This window comes from Anopheles ziemanni, chromosome 3, assembly GCF_943734765.1.
Source record: "Anopheles ziemanni chromosome 3, idAnoZiCoDA_A2_x.2, whole genome shotgun sequence".
In the NCBI taxonomy this organism is placed as follows: Eukaryota; Metazoa; Arthropoda; class Insecta; order Diptera; family Culicidae; genus Anopheles; species Anopheles ziemanni.
In genome coordinates, this window is record NC_080706.1 from 46,533,194 (window position 1) to 46,557,873 (window position 24,680).

The following is a 24,680-nucleotide window of genomic DNA, read 5'->3' on the forward strand; positions in this document are numbered from 1 at the left end:
CATTCGACGTGCGGCAGTTGCAGCAAACCCTCACTACCAACGCTCAATTATTCATCGTGCGAAAGCGCTGTCCTTGGATGAGGCACATATGTTCCGAAGTTGACGTTGACGTTTGCGAAAGAAAAACGTTCGCCTCCATCCATAATCCACACATCGCACTAAGCCACAGACCAACAAAGGGAATGCAAACACACCTTCACATCGCAGATGGTGGAAAGAGGGTTTGTTGAAGCATCCGAAATGTGTGCGAAGCGTACCGGAGTCATTTTGGCTTCCGTCGAATTGTTTCTGCAGCTCACGTATGCATCTGGCGTACGGCTTGTTCTATTGCATCCCTTTTCCTTGGAGTATTCGATGTGTGGCCACGCTTTCGCTTATGTCTAGTGACAGCAATCAGCGTGAATGAGATGTTTTCTAATGCTTGGGTGTGCGTAAAGAAAGCACCGGTGCTTGCTGAAGGTGCATTGTGCAATCCTCTTAGGTATGAAAGCTGGAAGCGATGGTTTCCAATTGCCATGGGTGGCAAACACTGATTCAGACAATAAGTTTTTTTTTTATGTATGGTGAAAATTATTCGATGAACCAACGAGTTACGGTAATCTGTCCGATTTACAAATACTTGTTTTCATTTATGGTATGAAACATGAAAGTTTATAACTTTTTCGATATTTATATTCTTCTTCTTCTTGGCGTAACGACCTCTTGGTCATGCCTGCCCGTTAAGGGCTTACGAGACTTGTTTCCCTGTTGTAGTACGTGGCTAGTCAGTCCTCTCGTACAGGGGAGGGTCCGGTCTCGGTTGGGATTCGAACCCACGCCGTCGAGGTGGTGAGCCCCGGCGCTCATGAGCCGATTTTCTAACCGGCGCTACCGCTCGGCTGTCGCGGACCCCCGAAATTTATATTACGAAACCGAAATTATTTTCATAAAACTTTAACAAATTTAGTTCCTAAATTTAAACAATTGCTCTTTAACTATGTTTTGGTTTATCACAGATTCTAAATAAAAATTTGGTTCCATTTATTTGGAAGCACAGAAACTTAGATGTTTTAAAGATATATTTTGAGATTTATAAGTTTTTGAGTAATCTTAAAATTGTGAGGAAGCAGCAGGACGTGCTACGGTAATCTGTCCGATTTAAAAATACTTGTTTTCATTTAGGTTCTGAAACATGAAAGTTTATAACTTTCAAATTTATATTGTTAGATCTAAAGATTTGATTCAATTTATTAGGAAGCTAAGAAGCTTAGCTGTTTTTAAAGATAGATTTCACAGTTTTTGATTAACTTAAAATTAGATGCGAGAGCGCAGTAGGACGAGCTGTTTTCATGTGTTTAAAACTCGTTGATTTGCCTTCGCTGCAGCACACAATCGCATCACTGGCAGTGGGTAAAAGTAATACTTTCCCAACCATCAACGAGCGGACAGGGAACGGTTCGGTTGCAAAAGATGGATTTTGCTCGTTTCATCTTTACACAATCCCACGAGATGAGTCCGTCGAGTCAGTGATACGGCTTGGGCAAAAAGTAAAACCCCGACGAAACCCTCCAGAACAGAGTGTAGGCTTGAAAAACTTGCCCCACCGAAGGCGTCGACTTCGGTAGGCTCAAGCCTTCCGTGCATCGGGCACATGGGCACCGTATCGCATGCGAACGGAACCAAACGGGTTTTGCAGCAATCGAGAGCAGTCGAATAGATCGCTCTAGGGAGATAGATTGCACGGATAGCGAACGGCAACTCCGGTGCACTGTCGCACGCCAACGAAAAAGAAAACCGAACGAAAGAGAACGGGCGAGAAATGGAATGCAAATTTAGACAATCCCTCCACCCGCACCTTCGGTGACGCACGGAAGCTAGACGGCCACGGTGGAGCGGGCGGTGGCGTTAATACCGAAAAGGATTCTAGTTTAATCAGAGTAATGAATTCCATTTTTGCGCCCGTCCACCCGGTCACCACGGAGTAAGCTGCCTTCCCAGTGGCTTTCCTTCCCGAGAGCGGGCCGGAAACGGAATGGAAATGTGCTCCGGGGCAGAGCACAAACGTTTAATTAACATTATTGCGCCCTGGTGTTATTTTCCGAACAGCGCGCAACGGAATGAGCTGTTTATACGAGAATGGATTTTCTATGTGCGCAAGATCGCAAGAGGACACGTGTCACGTGGGAGCGGTGTACGTGAGTGTTGGCGTGCGGGAAATGGTACGGTTGGTTTGCCGCACGTGATGCGCGAGAGGCGTAGGCCGGGGGGGGAGGGGGGGGGGAAGCCATCGGAAGTGAGGGGAGGCAATCGCTTCTATCCTCTTTGCGATATCCTCGGGCGGTGAAGTGTCCCGGTTCGGCGTTCCAAGACAAGCCTGGAAATGGTAGTGGCTTTTCGCTGGCATGCGGATACCGGACGGTTTCCCGGGCGACGGAAAATTCCGGCTACCGGAACGGCTGTCGCGTTCCTGTGGCCTACTTTGGCCTCTCTGTCATTTTATCTAGCTGATCAGTTGCAGTTGTGTGGAAGGTTTCTGTTTTATTAATTAAAAGGAAACACGGTTCCCCCTCACAAACAGGTTTGGAAATAGCGAATTAAAGAACCGTCGGAAGAAAAATCCCACAAGCAACCACTGGAGGAAATATCCCCCAAATGACTCGCAGCCGGAGATAACCTTCTTTTTTGGCAAATGAGATCGAGGTGGAGAGAAAACTTTGTCTTGGCTAGTGGGTCACCGATGGGAGCTAAGCAGTACCGATGCGGTCAATTTTCATTCGGGAGATGATAATCAATTTTCTAATTTACAATCAATAAACTGCCCGGGCTGAGTGTACGAACCGAAGGGGAGCTGTTTAAATGAGAAAACATTTCGGGACACTCCCCGAGCACGGACTCAAAATTCCATTAAATGTGCCGCCCACCGCTGAATGTTTTGCAAATAAAGCTGATTGTGTTAATCAACGTAGCTTAGATTTGATCAAAGTTCATAACTAGGAAGAGCATAATAAATGAAATAGACGGAAAAACAAGTTAAGTTAAATAGTGCACAGGACGTTTTTTATCTCAAACTAAACAGTTTTACAAAGCATCTTCTGATTAGACATCAAGTTTTGGATAAAGAAATTTGAAACGAAGTTGATTAGCTTTTTTTATAATAATTCAGATTCATAAAACTAAATCCCATTAGCATTTGCAGTTTTAACAAAATGTAATACCCCACAGAATAAAACTCTCCATCGCTCCATTCAACGCTTAACAGTAGGAAAGCTCTTCAACATTTCCAGCGAGCGCCAAAGTGCAGGATAAAATATTCATTCAACGTTTGTGCCTCAATTCAATAGATCGATGATTCCACACCATTCTTTCCGACACTTCAAAGTATCATTTTCCAACTTTACGTTCGATGCAGCGAGCACACTTCAAAAAGAATAATCACCTCTCGACCGCACCGGCTGAAACCGTTCCTGTTGAACCTAATCGTTTGATGCTTGTGGACTACCGTTCGGCGCTTTCCACGCGGGCATATTTCAGACACGCAAACTTCAAATCATACCACGGCGCACAAGTGACTTTAACGAGTCGAGTGACGCGAGTCATTAGGGGCCGTAATTACTTTAATAGATTGAAAACGTAATTGACTTAAAATTATCAGCCAGACTATGATGACGCTGTTCGCTGCACAGGCGCGGTCATTACCCTCGGGGTTGCTTCTACCGAGGATGAGATATCTAGTCGACACTTATTGCATAGTGACGGCAATCGAGTCAAGAAGGTGCCATAAGTGGTGATAGATCAGCAAAATGATGATGGCAGCAAAGACTCATAGATGTAGCAAGCATAAACACAGTTTAAACAGAATTTAAAATTGAAATTGAGCATGACGTTGCCCGTCTTGCTCCAAGTAACGATGTTTATTTGCTATCGTTTCAGTTCTACTTCGGAATACAGTTCTTCATTTCCACCAATAAATAATGCTGTTTGTTTGAAAAGGATCTTGGGATCGATTTGAATTTCTAAACGAACCATTGCTTGGCAAAGTGCGAGAAATGCGATATCCGAACAAATATTTAACTGCCTATCGCGATCGAGGAAAATAAGTAAAAAATTGAGCTCCATGTAATCTTGAAGTGATAGCATCGTACTCGGGATGGCAAAGAAAACTGAACCTAACATCGTCTGACAACACCTCAAAGATGCGCCCGTAAAGAGCTCATCTCGAACGAACCACTAGCGCGTGGGTCCGTCTAGCCAGGCTCCCCGTAAGCATCATCATGCCGTCGACAGCTTTTCCTTCAGAGACATTTTTTTTGCCACTCCTTCCACGACTCCGTTCTGGCGACACCACGGTTCCAACGGTGGGCACATCAAACCGTGGGACTTGTTTGAGTAACGGGAACCGACGGCGGACCAGGGCCCAGCTGGACGGCCAGCAAACCGTGGTCGACAAAGTGGAAGCTAAATGGGACCCAGCGGATCTGTCTGCCGTCGGAGCGAAGGGCCATGGTTGGATAATGAAATTATACATTACACGGCCAGGTACCTAAAGTGGACCCGACGGGAGTGCGGTGGGTGTTGGGCGAGGTTAAGTAAACATATTTTCCTTCTTTACACTCGGCGATCTTTTTGCATGTTTAGAGGACGAGCAGAGAACCAACACGAGTCACAGAGAATCATTAGAAAAAGAAACTAACGGAACTGTAGTGGTTTTTCTTTTACAAGAGTAGAACTCGTTTGAGGAAAGTTAATTTTGTAACAAAATTTTGTAAATTCGAGTCAATTAATTTGTAAAAATGTGAATCATTTATACAAAAAGAAAAAGCTACGAAAAAGAAATGTTCAATATGTGCACTAATCAATTCAAAACAAAAACAAGAAACTGTATTTGAAGTCTCATATTTAATCTTACTACCGTAAAGTGCCTTCGAGAAACTACTTAATAAATTTTAATAAATTTTTGACGTCTATTGTGATGATATGCATACCCAGTATTTTATTAGAGACTTCCTCTGTCACGCTTTCATTATGCAAAAAGTGTATTCGCCGTGGCACTCGTTTGTATTGCCCGGCTTACCATTAACCCAACACAGGACACCGTCACTGTGACACCGGTGCTGTAGCCTCCCTCGCTTGCCGACGAGTGAGCGACTGGGCAAAAACGGCAAGCTATAAATTTATTAATTGAATTGAGGTACCCGTTGTGGTTATTAATATTTTATAGTTCATTTAAAATGCCCGACAGTATATTACCCGGGCCGCGCCACCGTTCCAGCGAGTAGAAAGAGGAAAAGGGAGAATTCGAAAGCAAAGCATCGCCACCGCTTTCCGGTTTGGGGTTTGGGAAATTTGGCGGTGGAACTGCAGGAACAAGGGTTTTGGTACCGGGTGATTTATTAGACGATCCTGCCACAACCGGAAGCCTCACACACCGTGCCACCACCCCCGTTTGGCCGGTCCGGTTCGATTCGACCGAACTGCTGTGGGACTTGTTATTTGGCTTTGGCATATTTTCTACCGCGCCCCGCACTACTGCACGCACCCCCGAGCCTGTGAGGAAAAGGGTCCAAACTGAACATTTTCGTTCACATGAGGGTGTGTTAGAGTTGTTTCCCTTTCCCAGTTTTTTTTTGTTGCACAAGTGTGGACACTTTACAAAGAAATGGCGCATAGTGTTTTGGAGGGGTTACACGATGCCTCTCACTTAAAGTTTGTGTTTTTCCTTGGTTGCTCACGTTCTCTCACTCACTCCATATCACTCGCCGTTCATTTTGGATAATGTGTCGTCGGTTGGAAAATTTTATGATGTGAAATGTCCCCTCGTTTATGGACCACCGTTATCATGATGTGTCGTAAAAACCTTGGAGCAGGAGCTGGTGGGAAATTTCATCAAAGCTACCCCCCCTGTTACCTCACGCTAAAATGGAGTGATGAATGGGAAGTGGGTGAACCACCGGGGTGGAGATGGCCACGGGGAGGCTTTGGTAAGATTTCCCCGCATCCCGGGGGGTTCCAACTAGCCCCAGCCAAAGGAGACTCGGCTTTGTGTTTTTATGCCATTTGTTGGCGTGTTCTTTTTTTAGTTCGGGCGATAAACGAAACCATCTGGCTGTAAAACACTAAATGAAAATCTGTTTGATGTGATTGCCAACATTATTTAATTTACCGAGGCGCTGCGAAAGGGTCAACGATGGTCGAAAGGAGCGGTGTGCGGCAGGTTGCAGGACGAATTTTAATCCTCAACCATTACGTGAAGTAACGACCGTTTCTCTTTACGTCCTTATTGATTCACGTCCACCTCTGGAGCCGCTGCGCGCCACCTTGGGCGTGTATCCGCCCTTAATGATGCCCTCGGCCGTGCCATCCGAAGGGACGGGCTGGGTACTGTTTAGTCTAGAAAAACAAGGCTTTCAATTGAGTTTTAAGAGCGTGCTCAAACGGCATCGGTTCGATGTTTTATTGCTGGCAGTGAAGAAACAGTGAGCAGTGAGGATAACATTGAAATGACTGGCAGAGTTTACGACTTCCTTAATGATTTAATTTGTCAAGCAAAGAGCAGCACGTGGTAGATCACACCTGTTTTGCACGACACCGTTTGGCGTGGCGCGGGTGAAATTTAAGAAAAAGGATGCAACTCGAGCTTCAATTTGCCATCTCCTTTCGCGTGTGTGGCTGTCAGTTTCTTTTCTCGTGGAAAATATCAAATCCGATTACTGTGTGTGACAAAGGTTTCACGTTTCTGTTGAGCCCGCAGTCGCTTTCAGTGCTGTTTGCCATTTATCTTACTTCCCATCGCCAGGCCTCCACTTTTCTACCCATTTATTCCACCCAATTGCACCTTTCATTCAGTGCGTAGGCTCTGCTGCCGCGTAACCTGTCAACGAATTTGCTGAAATGGCAAAATTTGTTCGAAGCCAGTATGGTTGCCCGTCATCCCTGGTGCTGCCATAACCTCTCGATCTCCGCGGTCTATCAAAACCAAAGTTGAAAAAGCAGGAAGAGAATATCCTTGATTTCGTTTGAGCGGCGTGACAAGAGCCGACAAAAGGGCAGAAGCAGGGAAAAAAACGGTACAAACACATCCTAGCAGCAAATGGGCGTCCCATCAATTTCCTTTCCAGCGGAAATCGGGCGAATAGCGCAACGGAAGGAAAGTAATTCGTTCGATTAGTGCCCGGCCGCTGACAGATGTTCTCAATTTCAGAAGTTATCAGTGAAATCGATCGATTCGGTATCTTTTTGAACGCGAACGTGATGGAAGCTGATTGTGCTTGCAGCCGTGAAGGCCAAAAGTTGACAAGTTTAAGCTGGAGGAACTTTGAATCGGTAACAGTTCATCACGAAAGCGGCATCTTAAAGTGTCGCTTTGAAGTGGCTTTTAATCTGGCTTTTATTTAGCCACGACGCTACTGAAGTTTGTTAAATGAGGTGCAAGGCAGATGTTTCAATTGTAGATTAAAGCTATTTTTCTCTTGGTTTTCTTTTGGTAACAGTAACAGGATGCTTACTTTTTGTCTAAGCACTTTTAAGTAGCGTCAACTTTTCTTGTACATTTTAACACTCGTACATTTTAGATGCCCGTGGAGCTGTGATTTTTTCATAAGAGTATTTTTCCAATGGCATTCTGCATCCTCCGACTGGTGACACATTACAAGAACTCCTACTCTGTATCACTCCAAACGTTGGAAAAAAGGGCCTGTTCAGAGCTGGCTGTCCAGAAGAGGACAGAAAATGCATACTGCCCACACGGTACATAGATTTGACCGTTTGACATAGGGCACATACCAAAAACCCCTAACGATGTGAACTGTTCCATGCAGAAAAAGAGGAGGGCACATGAAAAGCATCAACCTGAGCATGGGCAAACTGTCAAGTGAAATGGACGCCAGAAAAAGGGAAGCTCAACCCTTTCGCTGTTGGTGAGCGTGTGTGCTTTCTGACGTGGACGAAAACATGTTCCACCAGACGGGTGCCATTTCGGGGAGCTTGTAAAAAAGGAGCCTGGTCAAAAAGCCCACTACCAGCTTGCGCTTACAACTCGTCCCGTGCTCGTTGCGGTGAAGCCATTTTTATTCTTTGCTACCGTTACACTATTTCCACACTGGGAGCGATGAATAAATTGGATGAAGAAAAACACCCAAAATGTAGAGCAGAACCGCAAGCTTTCACTGCGTCCATTCTAGCGAGACGACGGCGAAGTCTGTGGGGACAAACCATGGGAAACCAGGCGAAACAAAAATTGGTCATTTATCAAAAGCTTCGATTTGAAAATACCATTTATATAAAATCAACATACCACCGAAATGGGGCTGCATCGAGAATTGAATAAAAAGAAACAAAAAAGAAAAACGCTTGCTCATAAATTTTCAGCGAAACTCGTCACCAGCGATTTCGGTTCGTTCGTTGGCTGGTGATTTGCTGCCAACTGGAGGTTTTGCTTTCCTTTGCGGTAGTTTTCCGTGTTTTGTTCTTGCTAGCTGAAGCTAAAGTTTTCTTTTACCACGCTTCTGGCCGCGTTTGCCTTGTATGTTGTAGCAAGAATGCTGGGGCGATATTCGTAAAACGCCACTTTTCATCATCAATCTTTTTTTCGGGATCTCATTTCTTTTCCCTTATCTGCAACGGAACGCCTTTCAGTTAATGCAAGCACAGTTTGAACGGTTTTATTTGTTTAGCCATTATTCACACATGCAGCGGCGATAGAACACTGTCAGCACATTAAGCCGCGGGATTTTTTGGGGTTTTTCGAACAATTTCTCTTCGCACACGATGCACTAATATTGTAAGTAGGGGATATCCTTGAACTCTTTCTTTGCAATATCTGTATTCATTCCAATTTACCAACCGCTTGGAGTATACATTTAAATAAAACAGTGCTTGTGTTTGATATCGTATCGCTAACAAATTCAACCAAATGGAGGCGCATGGTCGTTTAATCAAAAACGTCTTGTAAACCGTATTATGATTATTATTATTATTATTATTATGATTATTATTATTATTTTTATTATTGTTATTATTATTACTATACATTTCGTTCAGACCACGTATGCAAATTTTTGTTACAATATTTTAAAGTTAATGTTGTACAAATGTTTAGTTGCAATGGAGACGCCTGGTTATTTGTAAAATATTTTCCGTGAGATGCACACCACAAAAACTATTGTTATTTAGCAGAAAACATAGTTGAATTCTTTCCTTTTGTCAGTAACTATTCAACATTGTTTAAGCACGTTTTTTCCAGTGTTCAAGAATGCCCATCAACCTGACAACAAGTGGACCATAAATTCTGGGATTTTGATAATCTTTTGAAATGGATTGATCAATCTGCTCCATTCGTATCGGATTTACTAACCATTGCCTTTGATCACGAACAGGTCTAGCATACACTCACACGTTGTCGAAAGTCATAAAACCATTCCCCAAATAACACATCGCGTGATCTATTTGATTTTATGGAACATTCTCTCGGACGGGTTTTGCTTAATAAAATATTAATTTGAATCCTGTTCGTACGCCAAACTACGGCTGGTCGTTAACAACACACCCAGAAGACGCCAAAAGGTCTAGAGGTGGTTGAACTACTAGTAGGTTCGTTCGGGGCGCACCCACAGTTTTGTGACGGGCAGTCGGCCCGCCTAAGACGATGGCGCCTGCGGGAAATGGGTGCAGTGGTGGTAAAGTTTAGTGCACGTAGTAATAACCATTTCAGGCCACCGGTGCCCATTAAACACCCCGATGCCACGTGATGAATGTCCCTCTTTGTCTGCACCTTCCCCACCACTCGTGGCTGGCTTGAGAAAGTCTTAGCTACAGGTGAGTTTCATGGCGGAATCTTCCGTCCTTGCTGAAAGGAGAGCCAGTGTGTGTGTATCTCTTAGATGACTTAGTCGTTTGTCATTTGAGGATCCGTCGGTTGAGGAAACCGCGCGAATCCATAACCTTCTTGGAGCTCAAAATGAAACGATGGAAATGGGCGATGAGTGATGCAAAATAAAAGAAAAATATTTGAAAAAGGACACCGCAACCTGAACCAAACACCTGTTGTTCGTTTTTAATTTGCCTTGAAACTAACGAATGACAGCGGTATGTTTACCTCCGGTGCTCTAGCTTTCAACGCAAATTTATAGGAAACCTCCAAAGGGAAAACGAAAAATGGACCATACTTTTGTGTCGGTGGCGTCCTAGTGTCGCAGCAGTGGTCATGCAGATTGTTATTACTTTGGCAACCGATGAAAGTTTACTGCAGATGGCAGGCATAGATCGTACCAACCAACCCTACCCGCCACCACCGTCGTCCGCCCGTGTGTCGGACGCTATAAAAATTAAGAAAGTTTATTTCTAGTAAAAGCTCCTTCCTTCGGGGTCCGGCCGCTGATGCCACTTTTTGTCAGTTATTATCGTCTGCCCAGCCCTCGGGCGCGTAATAATAGGATTAAACATAGCCTGACCGTACCGTTCCGTAGCGAAAGCCATCTTGAGAATGGGCCACTACCGGACGCTAGACCGGATTTCGTTCTGGTTATCATGTTTTTTCGTTCTTATTCTCACCGGTACTAGTAGCCGGGAGGAAGTGCGAGTAGGAGGTGAAAAGGAGAGAAAGAGACGGAATACAAAAAAAACTCAAACCAAGATTTCTTGCCAATGTACTCAGGGATGGCGAAAACCGCAAATCCAGACGTCCATAAGGCGACGATACCGGACCTGCCGGGTGAACTAATGTTTCAGAAAAGGATTATGACAGCTTACGTCCGCCGGGACGGTCCTTTCCGAAGTGGGTCCACCGCACAGGAAGTTCTAGGCGCTCAAGCATACCAGCTCGCCGTGAAAGATGACAGTGCAAGTCCATCTGCATCGTCCCCACTGGGTATTACAGTCTTTCGTGGCCGGTACCATCATGATGATGATGATGATGACGACGACGATGGTGTCCGTGAAGACCTTTGCCGAGACCATTGTCCTTCTTCTAGCGAACAGTACCGGCTTGGTGTCCAGTAAGTTCTGTCTAATGGTTCCGGAGTAAGAAGCGCACTGGAAATGTTGCCGGGCCTTCTCGGTGCGGCTTTCGAGAGGTGCTGAAGGAAAACAAAAGTGTACATAGTTCTCCGCCTTTATAATGCGGCCCGTTTCGGACCGAGGGCGGGCTTTCATGATTCCTTTTCGTTTCGTCAAACAGTAAATCATGCACTGAATTGGGATGGCCGTAATTAATGCAATTATATCATCCCACCGGGAAGGAAGGGTTCGCGAAAAGCAACGTGAGAGGAACGAGACGGTGGGAAACTCGGTTGCCTAGGCGCTAGGAGTGGGTAGGATTATAACTTAAATGAAACATTCCCATGGAATGCACGGACGGACGAAAGCGCGTCGGCAGGGAGGTTGGCAGAGGCAAAACACAAAGTACTTCTCCGTGCTTCTCCCCGCCAGACGCAAACCACTTGGCCTGTGGGTTTTCTTATAACTTTGTCAGGTTTTCCGGCGGTCAGAGGTTGGCCTCGGCACAGGCCGCTTGTGCATTGCAAACGAGATTAGAAGTTTTCTCTTCCCGGAAGACATTTCTACGGTTTGCACGGATTTTCGGTGGCTGCTTTGAGTGGGACACACAAACACAAACTATCTGGTGCGAAATAATCCCCTCAAATTAAGCATTGGCCTTCGCGCTGTGAAATCAAGCCGGTGCTGCGCAGAAGATTCGTGCACCGAAACGAGTTGACGATTCTCAAGATGAACAAATGAAAGGCTAAAAATGCAACTTTCGCGCATATATAATTCCCTTGCAGATAAAAAAGGGCAGCCTTAGCGCACATTCATGGAGCACTTGAATCCATTCAGGCATCCAACGAACACTAACCGTACCATGTCTCTATTTCATTCACTCTACCAAGCTTGATTTCCTAGTGACGGAGTAGTGTTAGCATGCTTCTGATCTTGCCAAATGTTGTTTTGATGTACAGCCGACAAGAGTTGCTACTTGATTAGAGTTTGTACCGTCAGTGTCTGTGTGTATGTGCAGCTTAATGTGAACGTGCTGATAAAATATCATCGTCTAACGACGTCATCTTCCCGTGAGCCGTAAGGACGTTACCGTGTCACCATGGTGTACGATGGTGACGATGATGGATGCTGGTAGTGTGGCAGAGTAAACACGGCAAAGCACTAAGCGTATTCTGGGAGTATGGCAAAATAAATCCTCTCGAAAACATGCTCCAGATGACTCCCGGAGATAGCCTCCGTAGGGGATTTGCGTGGAGCAGCACATTGCAGGAAGGTAGCTGATGCAGCACGGGGACCATTGGGTGTGTAATGTAGTTTATCATGCATTACCCAGGGTGATTAGAGCTTAAGAGAGATCCCATCCGAACTAGCGAGCTGATCGCCGGTTGATCATGTTGAAGGAGTTTGCTTTTTTGCTGCTTTAAACTAATGTATTCCGTGTTTTCCTCTTTGAAATTATGTAGAAAGTAGACCGTGCAGGACTTTTGTTGGCACAAACGTTGATCCGATTTTAATCTGTACATACCAATGTTATCTGTTGAATATACCGCCAGTCGTATAAAGTGATACAACGTTTCAGGTTTAAGTTATGTTGAAACAATTTTCTTTGTAATTGTTGTTGTTTTGCAACAAAATTTTTTAAAGAAAATGTCAGTGATATAAGAAAGGATGTTTCAAACATATGAATGTATTTACTCCTTGATCTATGTTTTCTGTAGTCTGTACAGTATCTTTCTTCGAGGCGCTGGTTTTACGGATAACCGCTCAATTAAACATTCATTGATGTTTTACATGTTTCACTTTGTTTTACACAAAGTTTTACAAATGATTTGAAATGAAAATCCTGATACATTCTGATACTGTCTTGAGAATTTATTGTGATAAAATGATGAATCACATTGGATAGTTGGTATTGTAATCATAAACCGTTCATATATTTGTAATCATAAAATTCATATAAGAAACATTTAACTTTGTTTCTTGACTTTTTTAACTTCATTTAACCGACACTGTAGACGGAAAAAATGGAATTGAAGCAGAAATAGCAAAAAGAGTGATTATATGCTTATTATATCAGTTACCAATGGTTTAAAACACAAATAAATAAATGATTAATTTCCATACGCTTGAAACATCTTTTGGTTTAAATTTGAACTTTTCTTTTCTTCATTTTGCTAGTATTGGTATTCTGCCTTTCTTCATTAACCTTTTATTGTTACTTGGAGTTTGTTCAAAAATATCTATTTACGATAATTATAATAATCATGAATGTTAGCCGCAGTATTTAAATGAGCAAGATAATATTCAAATGAGCATGAGAAAAAATCGTATCGAGATTAGAAATTTATAAAGTTTGAGAACTCTCGATAAACGAGATGACCGTTTCGCATCCGATGGAATGTTGTCACTTCGAAATTAATATCACTCAAAGCAACTCGTAACGGTCGTTTGCTTTTATGGCTCCACTTTATGAATTCTTTAACCATCATCTCTTCCCCCTTGGGCTGGTCCAGTGAAACTAGACCACTGATTGAAGCTCTCGCCTACGGCCAACCGCTCCATTGGCACGGTTTAACGGTTGAGGTTGGCCAGGGAAAAGTTTACACAAGCGCACTCATTAAAAAACAATTCACCAAAGAAGTGGAACCATTATCGAATATTAGCGCCAAGCTCTGGCCACATAATTCATTGCGCTTCCCTGCGACAGATTGGCAAAGAAGCGGGGCAAATAATGGAAATGGTCTTGTGAAAGCATAAAAACGGGCCCCATCGGTCACTGCAGCGTACCACAAGTTGAACACGGGTTGGCGGATAGCTGGCGGGTTTGTTTGTTTTAATTCCGTTTTTTTTACTTTACTTTTACTTAGATAGCGACAACAGCTGCCCAAAGCACGAAGATAAAAGATGCCGGTCGTCTTTCCCTGTCCAAGGTCCAAGGGGGTCAAAATAAATTAAATTTCATCTGAAAAGTGCTTCCTCGCTCCGAGTAATTGGAAACTTACTGGGTGCTAGTCGGTTGGTTGGCTGAGAAAACAAAAGCGAATTTCCATTATCGCATCGCGATCGAAAATCCTTATCATCGTTTGTCTTACCCGCTTCGTTCGGTGACGACCGGGTATATTCCGGATTCACGTCAGTGCGTAATCGCCGGAAACCGCCCTCACGTGCGCACTTGGCCGCGATGATTGCCCATCAGCAAATGTAAGAACACCAGTACCAACTGCGAGCGAGCGTGCGGAATAAATTATGCATTCTGACATTGGCAGTGTTTGCTAATTAGCATAAATTATGATTTATCGCGCTTTGTGTTAATTGCCTTCATTTACGACGGATTGGATGATTCGTTTTTTTTTTTGCCCAGTCCCGTTCGTCCTTTGTGGTCAACGAAGTGACGGAGAAAGAACTCGTGCCCACTTGCGGTGAGGCATCTGTCTGTGTTCTTTTTTTCTCGTATAACTTTCTCCAGCCTAGTTGCGCTTTTTACAAATGCTAGCTTGCATTTGGTTCCATTTGACCTCGGAAAGAGAAAAGCGTAGTAAACTTTAATGGTATTATTCTGAGGGTAACGCTGGTTGTTATTCTTTTATATTTTACTTAGTGCCATGTTATTTTGGTGCAATATTCCAATGCGTAGTTTTGCTGACATGTTTTAAATATTAAATTTGTCTCTTCTTTAAATAATATAAAAATAAATTGAAATTCGCTTACCTGCAAGGCGTTTGGCCAGGTACAGCTTTCTGGAGCTTTTATCTCAATTTCCGTACCGGGTATACTGATGTCAAGTGCATCCTCCGTGCTTGCAGGACAAAGGTTTCGATCATTCGCATCTGTGGAAGGGATAAAACCGAAAAGAGAATAAATACAAAGAACGAAACATCTTTATAAAAGTTTACGCAACATTGTTCAAACAAATAAGGTGTTATTTACAGCATGTTTATGTCACAAATATTAAAGACGCTTGCAATGTGACGTTATGCTGCCAAACGGGACGAATGATTCAATGAAACTCAATGCTTTAATGATCCGATTATCGCAGTATAAAATTTACAGGAGCATAAAATCCATTAACAAATTTGACGGAAAGCAATACAAACAATAAACCAGCCTGTCGAAGCAGGGTTATCGAATAGCTACGAAAGCGTTCTAGGATGCCACAAAAAAAAAAAACACTACGCTTTATTGGGGTTATGGGTTCCCACGCCCCCATGTTTTTTTAACCACTAAAATTTATGTAGCTCGAAAAGTAATGATGATGAAAAAGCGTACCAAGCACTCCTAAAACAAAAGAAAACAAGCCATCCGCCATTTGCTTTCCGGGCCGTTGCATCGTTGCTTTATGGCCATCATTTGTTAATGCTTCTCAATTAGTTTCCGCACGTACGGCTTCCGGGTCGGTGTTCGATTCGGTGCAGCAGCCTTTTGCGGGCTTCCCCAACAATACCGCAGGATTCTGTCAACCATCAAGTTCGAAGGCCTCAGGCGGGTCCCTTTTAAGACCTTCGAATGGTGCTTGCTTGGTGGTTTGAATGGTGCTGCGACCGCAGTGGGAACCATATAAATCAAAACCAGTAAATCCGATAACGAGACCGGCGGTGTTCCAAGCTTTTCGCCGAATTCGATCCTAGCCAGCCTTGCGTTCCTTTGTTATGCCATAGAGTGTGCGTGTATGCGCGTACCAGCCGAGGCTACGATTTTTCATAGCGAAATTCAATGCTCTGCGCCGGCACTTTCTTCGATACGTAAAATGGTGATAAATGTTCCTTTAAAAAGATTGCAGCAAATTAATTTCCTGCGCAGAGTCGATTTTTTTTTACTATACTGTCAGTGGCAAAGGAAATGAAGCAAAATATACATTACTCGGTGGTGAAATATGGCGAAACCGATCGTAAAACGAGCTCCACTAATAAGCTGAATTATTTAATTATTATATTACGCTATGTCGAATAAAAATCAGACACGAACTGGAGAGAAATAAAACCATATTAACAAATTTATTTCACGAGCTTGTCGCAAAGCACTTTCACGCAGCAAGCATACAACGGTTGGTCTACAGGAATCTTTTAATGAAGCATATTTTGCTGGTTCTGCTTCATTTCGTAATACGATTTTGTTCACGAAACCTGATTTAACTGTATCATGTAATAAAGTGGATATTAATGAACGTATTCGTCTAGCGTCGGTGATATAAGAATTTTGTTTTAGAATTAAACTTTTTTGTTTGTATTATTTGTCCATTTGTAGTACGAATAGATCTGTTCGACGGTCAAAAACGGGTTGTGCCCTTTTTTATACAATACAATAACTTGTACTACGTTTTGTATTATTTACTTGAGATTCATGTTTTTACATAACCTCCTGTGTTTAATGAAAACATCTAGCCATATGTCGCTGTCATTGGATTACAGTAGCGGCATGCAATGCATACATACGTTTAGGGTTATTATTATTCAGACCGAGTCTGAGTGAGTAAATATTAATGAAAATCCCAAATTTACTACGTTTACTAGTATTTCAAATGTAAAATATCGATAAGTTCATTGATGTTTACGTTTAATGCGTGGAGAGCTTTAGCAGCGATGATTCAATATTGGTCGCGTTTTTTTGTGTATAAAAAGTTCCATACTTCAAAAGCTAAAATATATGATAGATTTTGTACATCGTGTACCGTAAAACATAACGAGCAAACAGTTCAACGTGATCTCACAGTTGATCTCGAGGTTGGAGTCGGTTTCCGGTCGAATGTATAAAGGCAAGATATGGTTTTGGAAGCTTACGGGTGGTTTTCAAATTTCCTGTACGCTCGCAGCGTGTGCGGTTGCGGTGCTATGCCGTTAATGTGCCGTCGGCAGCGAGAGTGAAGATCACTTTTTGTCGAAGGAACGCACTAATCGAAATTAAGTTAGATTCAGTCGTGTGGCTGAGCCTTAACCCGGACGGGCGTACTCTTCAAAGGTTCACCGCCACCAGAAAGCTAATTAACGTTATCGATGGTGGCACCGGAAATTCCGATCCTGAACATTGTCAATTTCATATTAGCTGGTTTCAATCCAATGCTATTACCGTAAGTTAATGCATGATTGAGCTCTCTAATGATTCGATTGGTTTGATCCATTCAACGATCATTATTGGATAGGAAGGTTCAGATTCAAATGGCGTGCTCTGGTTTACTTACGTTTATTTTTCACATTCTTCGAGGTTTGAACACATTTGACGCATGTTTTATATTAAGCTTGAAGTGTATCTCATTCATTTTCGCTACTTCCTAAATATACCCAAACTTCAACCTACTCTTTTTGATTAAATTTCTTCACTTCTGCAATCTTCAGGAATTACTTCCGCTGATCAAAATTTCTCGTCGTTCAGACAGTTTCAAACACTTGAATGAACTTGCGTTTGCAAAGAATTCAAAGAAATAGAAGGTTTTTGTCTCATTTTATATATTCTCTTGCTCACTCGAAAGCGAGAATAGACACGAACGAACCCTGTAAGCTACGACCACTACCGTGGTATGTAAAAGTCAAATTTCATGTTAACTGGTGGCGTAGCGACAGCATCCGTCGAAAGAGTTTTTTCCGCCAAAGTCCTGAGAAGTGGTTACGGTTTGGTGATAATGACAATTTTCGGGTAGTACGCGGAGGTCAAAGTTCTAAGCCTTTTATTTTCTACTCAGGAGATTGTGGTGCCACAAGCTAGCGAACGAAACTTTGCGTGCCTTCGCGCACGAATGAGTTTTTAATTAATTTTCCATTATTCATTCAGTGTTTTCGAATGTTTTTGCAGCGGAAGTTTTGGTGGACCAAATGCTCGGTTGAAACTTGTATCGACAGTTGCTTTGTGTGAAACGGTTACGTCAAAGTTTTCTTGCACACTTTACTGTACAGTCGCGATTGGTTTTTTTTGGAGTTCGCATGACGACGTCGTGGTTTTAAGTAATGAAGCAGTGAAGGAAATTGATTGATTATGCGTTCTAAAGCACGATGATACCGAAGAAGTTATATTGAACCATTTGAATGGATTTTTTTAGCCAAATTAGCGATTCCTGTTACGTTCAATTTATTGTCCTGGTTTGAGTACACGGAGAGAGTTCATCGTTCGAAACGTTTTGGAAGTGGTGAATTGATTGGAATTGAAATTTTATCTTTTTTTTTCTGTGAAGGCTGTAAATAATTTAATAATTTAATAATTTTCGCCGAAAGTAGAAATGCTTTGGAGATTATATGCTTTGTGTTTGTGCAATTTGTCAGTAGATTATTTTTAGGTTCAAATTCGTAGCGGGTGCCCATGGCGCAGCGGTAGCGCGAGGAAACACCACACCACAGGTGTGGGATCGAATCTCGAGTCTGGCACCCTCCGGTATTACGAACGGCTGACCACCGATCTATAATATACCGTCTTTCGGTCACACAAACTCTCTTCGGAGAGAGGCCTTGTCCCATTAGGGGATGTCGTGCCACATAAAAAAAAAAAAATTCGTAAGCAGCACGATTTTTTTTTTTTTGTCAAAATTGTAGCCTTAATTCTTGAGAACCCTTCTTGAGAACACTATTCGAAACGGGCAAATGCCTAACACCCTCATCATCATCACCATCATTTAAGTCATGCGAGCTGCACTAACTTCCACCCTCTCAATCCCAGGCATACAATTTTTACTTACCAGCACTCCGACCATATTGAGCTATTTCGATAGAGATGCTCGTACCGCGAGGACAACTTAATGTGACAAGCTCTCGATCACACCCGGCTCGTTGATATGTGCGCAACGTTCCAGACAGTAGCGCTGTAAAGAGAAGAAACAAATAAATATAGAAAGTTAGTGTGTGAAGGTCTCTACGGAAGAATTGACCTTTGTTGGCAAAAGCTTTGACACTTTACTCGCAACGTTGAAACCACCATATAGAGAAATATTTGAGAGAGGCGAAAGGGAGAAGCTGACGAGACGTCAAAAAATGAGATAAGTAATAAAGGAAAAATAATACGTTGATAAAATTACCTAACTTTCATAAAGGATAGTGTTGATACCGTAAAATAACAATAATTGATACCGATAGTGTTGACACTGAACGCATGGTCGAAATCATACAGCAACAAATGTTCGAATTAATTCCAATAGCGCTGATCAGGTATTTAAAAGCATGTTTGTTTTGTTTCACAGGGTTATTTTAAATCAATTCAAATACATTTCATGATCAAAACAACTATTTTTTCCAACAAATTGATTTTCGAGGTTTGAATGTTGAGGTGCTTCATATGTTGTATTGAAATGGCATATATGTCTGACATTTATCTTGAATTGTTTACAGGGAAGGAATTGTAGTACACTATTACCGCCAAACAACACGCATCGTTATCGAGACGTTCGAAAGCAAACTATTTGAACTGTAAAACAATAACAAAAATGTAAAAAACAGCGAAATCAGTTTTATTGTCTTCTTTACACATCATCCGTTCGATGTTCGATAGACAAAGTATAGGAATGTTCATTTTTTGCCACTGAACAATTCCTCATTGTACGCGGTAAACAATGTTCATACCCTGGCAGCACGATTAAATTCCCACAGCAAGGTGACAACATCAAAGTTCCGGTCAGCATGCTTTGTACTGTTGGCCACAGCACACGGTAGGATATTGCACAACCAGTGGCGGTGCAATGTTCTTTGAAGAAAAATATAACCCAATTCATCCGGTTTACAAATGAAATTGGCCGTCTGAGTAACGGTAATGCTGCTTCATTGCGAGAAGTTAATGATTCACAAGACTATTTGTTAATGATTCACAAGAAGAGCTCCAAACTGTTTGAAAAATCTTAATTAATTCTACACCACCGAATTTTTGTTTTTAACTTATAGTATTTAATTTATTTCAATATACAATCCTGCAAATCATTCATACTCGTTCGTTTGACCTCATATAGCATCATTCACATACATAGCTGTTAATGTTTCTCCCACTTTATTTCGCAAAGGAAGTTGCAATTGAGCTATTTATTAACTTTAACATCATCAGCTGTTGAACGTAGGTTGAAAATCACGATAAATCAATCAAAGGTACATTCAAGCCGATTATTGAATATTGAAGTTTAGTCAAGTAAGTATAAGTGGAAGTCTAATACAAGTACCACTTCTGAGCACTTTATTCTTTTCCGTTTGCTAGATTTTACTGAAGCATACTAGAGTTAGATACAACTTTCACCCGACCTTTTTTTTGCATTCTCTTCCTGACATAAAATCTCCATCTAAACGCCAATTAGCGTAATTCCCAATTATTCCGACTTAATATTTTATACTGTTTTTTATTCTTTTCGCTTTTCGGTGTCATGAAATTTGGTATTGAGTTCATGTAAAAAGAATATGAAAAAGAAGTAAAAACACCAGGTCCAGTCGATGAAGTTAGCCAGCTGCCAGTAAACTAAGTCCAAAGTGATAATGGAGCTTGCTTAAACGTCGGTGCCGGCTCCATGAAGTGTTTTATGGTAAAAAAATGGACCATCGCCTAATCAGATGGACGATAAGTATACAGATACTCAAGGCAGAACGCCTGCAGTATTACAGAATCATTCCATTTTGAAAGGAATGAAAATCTTTCAAGTTGAACGAAGCTGATGGTCAATTTCGGGCATCGAAAACTGAGCTGACTAAAGTTTTTCAACGAGTGCCTTGCAAGTGCTCTTTGGAAGGATTAGGAATTTTTATGAATTTAGAAGATTTAACCGTTTTTTGTTTCGTTTGCACTTCGGTACAGTTTCCGCGAGGTCCAAAAATAAGGGACGGATGGAAACAGAAGCATAAAACTTAAAACCTTTGGTAAAACCTTTTCAGAATATAAAAAACAGCTAGGTAGGAACGCATGAAAAAGAAGTGATAATCTAAAAGATGGTAAATAACCAAACGACTGTTCAGCAACCTTTATTAGAAGGATGATGTTTGATTCATGGTTTATGCACTTTGTTAAGAGTATGATTCATTATGCAATTATGTATAAGAAATATATTGAGTACAAGAGAAACCCGATTGAAAATCAATAACAGAAAAAGATCTAAAGTAAGCCCAAACAGCACCCTTGTTTCTATCTGTTACAGAACTTAAGGCGCTTTTTGTTAAAGTGAATAGCATTTCCTGCGACACGCTTCTGATTTAGGCTGTATTAATCTTTCGACGGTACTACAAATCATCACGATACTTAACAGCTTATTCCAGAAATTAAATTTTCACAACTTCCCCGGTGATGGTTACACGGGTAGTACATAACACGAAAAAACTAGAGAATAAAAAGCAAGCGCAGACTACCTCTAACGGTGCTCACCGGTAAAAAAGATCCAAAACTGTGGTCCCTGAAAAATTCACCTGACTTTCGTCCGCTCTCTGTTGTGGAGCAAAAACCAACGGTGGAAGTTTTCCCTCATTTCTACGTTGATAAATCACTGACAACGAGTCAGACGGTGCTGTAAATTATATGCTCCATTTCGTAAAACACCCGACCCAATGTGTCCCGCCCCAAAGTGCCATCGGTGTGAAGAATGGTAGCGTCGGTTGGTGAGATCCTTCTGCAAGTGATTCACGAAAAGTTTGCAGAAAACAGGCAAACCATCGTTTCAAAAACAAAAAAAAAGCTTCATAAAAACGTTGAACATCCAGAAAAGCGGATCTCATAAAAAACACACACTTTCTCTGCATCAAACAAACCGAGGAATAGGGAAATACCTCAAACTGGGGCTCCAGGAGTCATGCGGGATGCTTTTCGTTAGACAAAAGAAAAAACCGTCGATGCCTACAAAATGAAGAAAAAGTTGTGAAAGTCATCCCACAGTATGGCGCTAGCAGCAAAAGCATTGTCATCTTCTCAAACCACCCACCGATCCACGCCGAACACACTTTCACCTTTCACGGAAAAATGGACCCATCGTGTGCGCGGGACGAAAAGTTGACCAAAGTATTCCAATATAAATTGTTTCACCCAAAACACCCATGCGAACGGAAGGTGCCAATCGCGGGTTGGTGAAAGCGCTCCGGTTTGACCAGTTTACGTGCTGGCGACGCAAGGACGGGCAGGGGTGAAACGATTGGGTGAGAAAATAAATTTATATACGATCATACCCATCTTCGCAGGCCACGCACAGCACCCGGGATCGTGGTGATAACGGCGGAGTTGTTGGCCAATTACTTCTTTGAAGGACTTTGACTTGTAAAGTTGTGTGGGAAAAAATTGTTCCTCCCCTCATAGAACCGCCTTTTTTCCAAGTGGCGTTGTTCGTAAACTGTGTCCCAACGGGCCATATTTTCTCGGGGCGTGTGGCAAGCCATCGACTGTTTCTATCCTCAGCTTTTGCATCACGATGGTGAGCAATCTGCAAGCTACTGTTTTGTTTACTTTACGATTATTCTCACTCCCATTGGAAAATGAAATTCCTTATTCTAAACATTGTTGGAAATTATTATCTTCTCCCCGTTTTACTGATGCAAACCAGATTGGGGTAAAAATGTTTTTTTGGAGCAGAACGTTTCACGTATGATTTTATTCGCGTTGAATTTGTCTAAATCATCCATTTGTGAAGAATGTACATCACAGTTATTTGTTGAAATTAGCTTTACTCTATTTTTAGTGGATATTTAATTACGTAGCCAGCGTAGCGTGGAGGATGTTTATGAATGCCAGAAACATAACAAGGAAAAGTTTTGTACTCTTTGGCAAGCATGTATCAATTTTTATCTGATTTGGTATTATTGATTTTGATTTATGAGCAATTTTCAAATTCAAATAGTTTCTCGATTTAAAACCATCGTTTAAATTTTGACAGTGTTTCCAATTTCAAGGAACCAATGAAGGTTCCATCAGATTTATTCAACTTGTTTTATAATATTAAGATGGTCCAATAAGTCAAATCTATTTAAAAAAAAGTTTAGTTAGTTAGTTTTCACTTCTTTTGGAACACTTCTCTTTCTTGCAGTTTCTACTTTACTCAACTACATAAAATTAAACAATGGAAAATATCCTGTTTATTGCTTTACAAAAACTGTAGGTTTTATGTTGCAATAAAATTAAACTGAAAACCAGTCAATTGAAGGAAAATGATAACAAATCCATCAGAAATGAAAAAAAAAGCAATGCAATGGTAATGTACAATACTTTCTTCTTAGAAAGCTAATCTTTTTCCTTCTATTTTTAATCTTTGTGTGCTTTCACCAAATTCCAATCGTAACGTTTTGCTGCGTCTATCTGCTATACTTATTTATGCGGGACCAGCAACGTTGCGTCAGCTTGGAATAATATCGTTCACGTGCGCTGCTCCGAATCGCGTTAAGCGTTTTCGTTCAATTTTCCTCAGCTTTGTCTCCCAAACATATGGCATCGAATTTCATTTCAAAGATTTCGAAACGAACTTTCAACCGTGATGTGCCGATACCAATATTGCATTTGATTTCCATACAATATCGCGAGCCCGGTGACATCCTGATCGTTAACAATTGGGTTCGCTCAAGCGGCGCATAAATGGAGATTGTACCGATTGTACCGACACTTAAATACAGTTATATTTGTGATTTATAATCAATAAATTTAAAAATTTAGCATACCCGTAGAGCAGTTGCTGTAAATGGTTGAGTAATCGATCGGTGAAAAACGACGGCGAAGCGCATTCGTTATCGTGCGGTGAAAATGTTTTTCCCGTGTTGAGCTGGTCTTTTTTTCTCTTTCCGGAACTTCTTTCCCACCTAAACGTCCGCTGAAATGATTTATGTTTTCCCACCCTGCAGACCTACTTCCGTCACAGACACCGCTTGAGCACGAACTTTTTACAGAAACGTATCAATTTAACGAACGATCGGCCACACAAACATCCGCCTCGAAGATTTCGCACTGGGAGGATGTTGTTTTGCGTTTTCACACTCGACCGGATGAAGTGTCGATTATGCAAAGGCATATCGAAAATGCGGAAATAAGAGCTGCGTGAAGAGACGCGAAAAGTAAAGGAAAATCACTGATAGAACATACGTCAAACATTCAAATCCCACCCAATTCGGTCGAATCTAAAGGGACTATAGGTTCTCGGGGGGAGATGATTTTGTTTTCTTCCTTTGTTGAAAGTCAGTAAACGGAAATACTGATCTCCGGCCAAACCTTGTGCAAGTATGCCTAAACCGGAAAGGAACGTCGGTATTGTCTTGAAATCGGGTTCGGATTTATTTTGGTAAGAGATTCGACGTGAAATATTGGTTTCCGGAATGAGCAAACATTACAGGAAATGCTGACCATCTTCACACCTTTATTTGTGTTCTTGAGGATGTAAATATGTTTTGGTGTTTCTGCAAGTTTTCAGAAAACAGTATAATGGTTCTGTCTTTTTTTTCATCACACAGTTGTACGCATAATAATACATAAATAAGTGAGAATCTAATAATTTATGTTGAGAATTTTTAGTTTTATTTAATACTATAATTACTTACAGCTCCGTTTCAAGAATATCACAAGTATCATGAGGCATTTTGAGAAATGATTAGTCTTATTTTTCGAAATGATCAGGTCGCTATTTTTGAGGTTTTACTCTCCCGATACACGTTGTTCTGTCCAAAGCTCCAAAAGAAAAAGAAAACTATAAGAAAACGATGTTTAAACTCTACTTTCACCAATGTTCAATGAATCAATCGATCTTGCTGCAGCTTTACGACAGCCATTGCTTTAAGCGGAGGAGAAATATTCTCCCATTATCCTAATCCGATCAC

The 24,680-nt window shown here is 41.7% G+C and overlaps 1 protein-coding gene across 1 annotated transcript in view; it reads right to left on the minus strand.

Moving 5' to 3' along the window:
- Positions 1-24,680, minus strand: part of LOC131287974 (protein eva-1-like) — a 75,924-nt gene that overhangs the window by 35,861 nt on the left and 15,383 nt on the right. Inside the window, exons 2-3 of the mRNA XM_058317069.1 lie at positions 18,623-18,745; positions 14,677-14,795 (exon numbers count right to left, since the gene is read on the minus strand). Of these exons, the coding sequence (XP_058173052.1) occupies positions 14,677-14,795; positions 18,623-18,745 (242 nt within the window). The remainder of the gene's footprint in view (positions 1-14,676; positions 14,796-18,622; positions 18,746-24,680) is intronic.